General features: G+C 29.2%; 1 protein-coding gene across 1 annotated transcript in view; it reads right to left on the bottom strand.

Moving 5' to 3' along the window:
• Positions 1-1,519: 1,519 nt before the first annotated feature.
• Positions 1,520-2,452, bottom strand: part of LOC119687365 — a 1,590-nt gene continuing 657 nt past the window's right edge. Inside the window, exon 2 of the mRNA XM_038101656.1 lies at positions 1,520-1,668. Within this exon, the coding sequence (XP_037957584.1) occupies positions 1,520-1,668 (149 nt within the window). The remainder of the gene's footprint in view (positions 1,669-2,452) is intronic.

Here is a 2,452-nt window from a genome sequence, read left to right as displayed (position 1 = left end):
CGACTAGTAGTTGACAAGAAAACATTTTTTTTACAGTATTTTGTATGACTTGATTTCCAAAAAGCTTATCGGAATGTTCTATATTCTTGCTTGTTGAACATTTTCAATTTACGGAAATTTTATTGAAAGAAGAAAAGCATTTAAAAAACGCACTAAGCTAACTTTCCCGACTCTTCTTACGTATTTGGAATGTGATATGAGTATTTTAATATAGATTTGAATTCATGAAGATATTTGTTCGTAAACTCGTAGTATATATATTTAAATATGTGTTCATTACGTATTTGAATGTGTAGAGTTCCAAACAACTGATTCGTGTGTACACAGATCGCTCGAACGCGGTTCCTACTATAAATATTTGATTTGTCAATGGCAAACATTAAATTTTTTTTAAACATATCTTAAGTTTATTTGTTTAGATTTAATATTATAACATGAAACTATTTTTAAAAAATTTAATATTTTTTGAAATATTCTCAGTCAAACGATATAATTGAGAAGAATGTAGATAAAAAATACACATAATAACACATAATAACTTCGTTGGAATGTTTATATGATGGAGAGTAATGTAGGCATTCATTCCTGAGTTTGGTGTCATCGCCTGTTAAATTTCAAATACAAGTGTCAAGTATAAAAAGATAGCAATAATACACAGTGACCTAAACGATCTACTGTACTATAAAGTGCACTTATTTTTTGAACTATTGCAAGAATAATAGAATCTTCATTTTCTTGATAAAACATCAAATGTCGATGATGATGATCGATGGTTTTCACATTCTGATTTGTGTACCCACAATTGAGAAAGCGATCGATACATTAGCGATATTACAATCGTCCATGTTCCAGACAGACGGAGCTTAAATATAGTGCTTTAAAAAGCCCCTATATCAAGATACAGATTAAAATTAAGGACCTGGTAATTTTTTTAACAGTTCGCATAAGCAAATTAAAACCCGCGTTCCACCCATAATCTCGCTGTTAAACAAAAACTTCGTTTAATTGATTTCAAAAAGTTTTATTCAATAAATGCTTCAAATGCTTTATTTTATAGACCCGTAGGTGTACGAGACACGGAGTATGAAATCAGAAAATAAAAATGACAGCAGTTTGGATATACTTTACATAAACCATGCCATTATATCCATCGACATACCCTTTAACGAAATCCGGAAGGTATCTTAAACTATGGTTAATAGCCCTTGTTAATGGCTAAAAAGTAGTAAGAAGAGACTGTAGTGAATTATAGTAAAATTATTGATCTTTCGTTATTTTTAATTGTTATATCTTTTTAAATAAATTAATAACTGTGGGGTTTACATATACGCATAGCTGAAGTTGTTAACTAAGTAAATTATATAGAAGAGGTTAAACTCTAAAAGACGTGTTAATTTTCTATTTTAGAAGCATTACAAAAGGTGGAATTTAGTAAGACTATCAGACTTGGTGATTGACTTCAAGTTAGCGTGGGACTACTATAATAGCTATTAAAATAAGCTATGTAAGGACAACAAAGTCAACCTTGATTAGATTTCTTGACATCCAAAGATCCAGTGAAATGAGCAAGGCGATGAACTTGCGTAATGGAACTTGAACTTGAGTAATGGTTATGTGGCATTAAGTTTACGTTTCTAGAATCTGGCTGATTCAATTGCTTAGTTGTTTCTAAAATTAGAAATTAGAAATGATAGAACAATTGTGATAAACACTATTCATTCATTTTACTATCGTTGTACAATAATGTAAGAGGCACATTCAGTCGATTTCAATTAATTTTATAATTATATTATAATTAGCGAACTGTTTTGAAATGATCAGTAAGTTGCTGAGTTTTTAAGTTATTGTAAATTATTTAATTCAGAATTTAAAAATATATATTATGGACGTTAAAAGCGTGGTACCGAGTAGTACGGAGCAGGGTGAGTTCGACTTGGTTTATTGGTTTAACGAATCACTAAAGATTTTCCAGATACGACATAAAAATTGTACTTTGTGTACTGTATAATTATACGAATATAAATACATACATCACTATATTGAGCTCTTAATCTTATAGCAAGTAAAGAATGTTACTTAAGCTTCAATTGCCAAGTGTTCTGTAGTCTGCAGTACGAAATGATTATAGTTCTTGACAAGACGTCAATATATTTTTAAATTATAATAAAATACATTGTTTATATCGGTGTGAAAGCGTTTATTATATTTGCATTTATTTATTTCTAGATTTACTAGATCCTTGCATAATATTCAAATGTGCGAATAAGAATGAAATAGTTATGTTAATATAACTTTACAGACATTTTCAGTGAATCATTCTAACACATATACATATGAATTGTGACTGCTAAATAGAGTCGTGTCTCTAATATGTCCGTAAAGAAGTTACACATTGATGGATCACAGAAATTTGTATAGATAAATTTAAAAATACAAAAATCGATTATATTTT

Source organism: Teleopsis dalmanni, chromosome X (assembly GCF_002237135.1).
Source record: "Teleopsis dalmanni isolate 2A chromosome X, ASM223713v2, whole genome shotgun sequence".
NCBI classification, from domain to species: Eukaryota; Metazoa; Arthropoda; class Insecta; order Diptera; family Diopsidae; genus Teleopsis; species Teleopsis dalmanni.
This window is presented reverse-complemented; position numbering and strand designations above follow the sequence as displayed.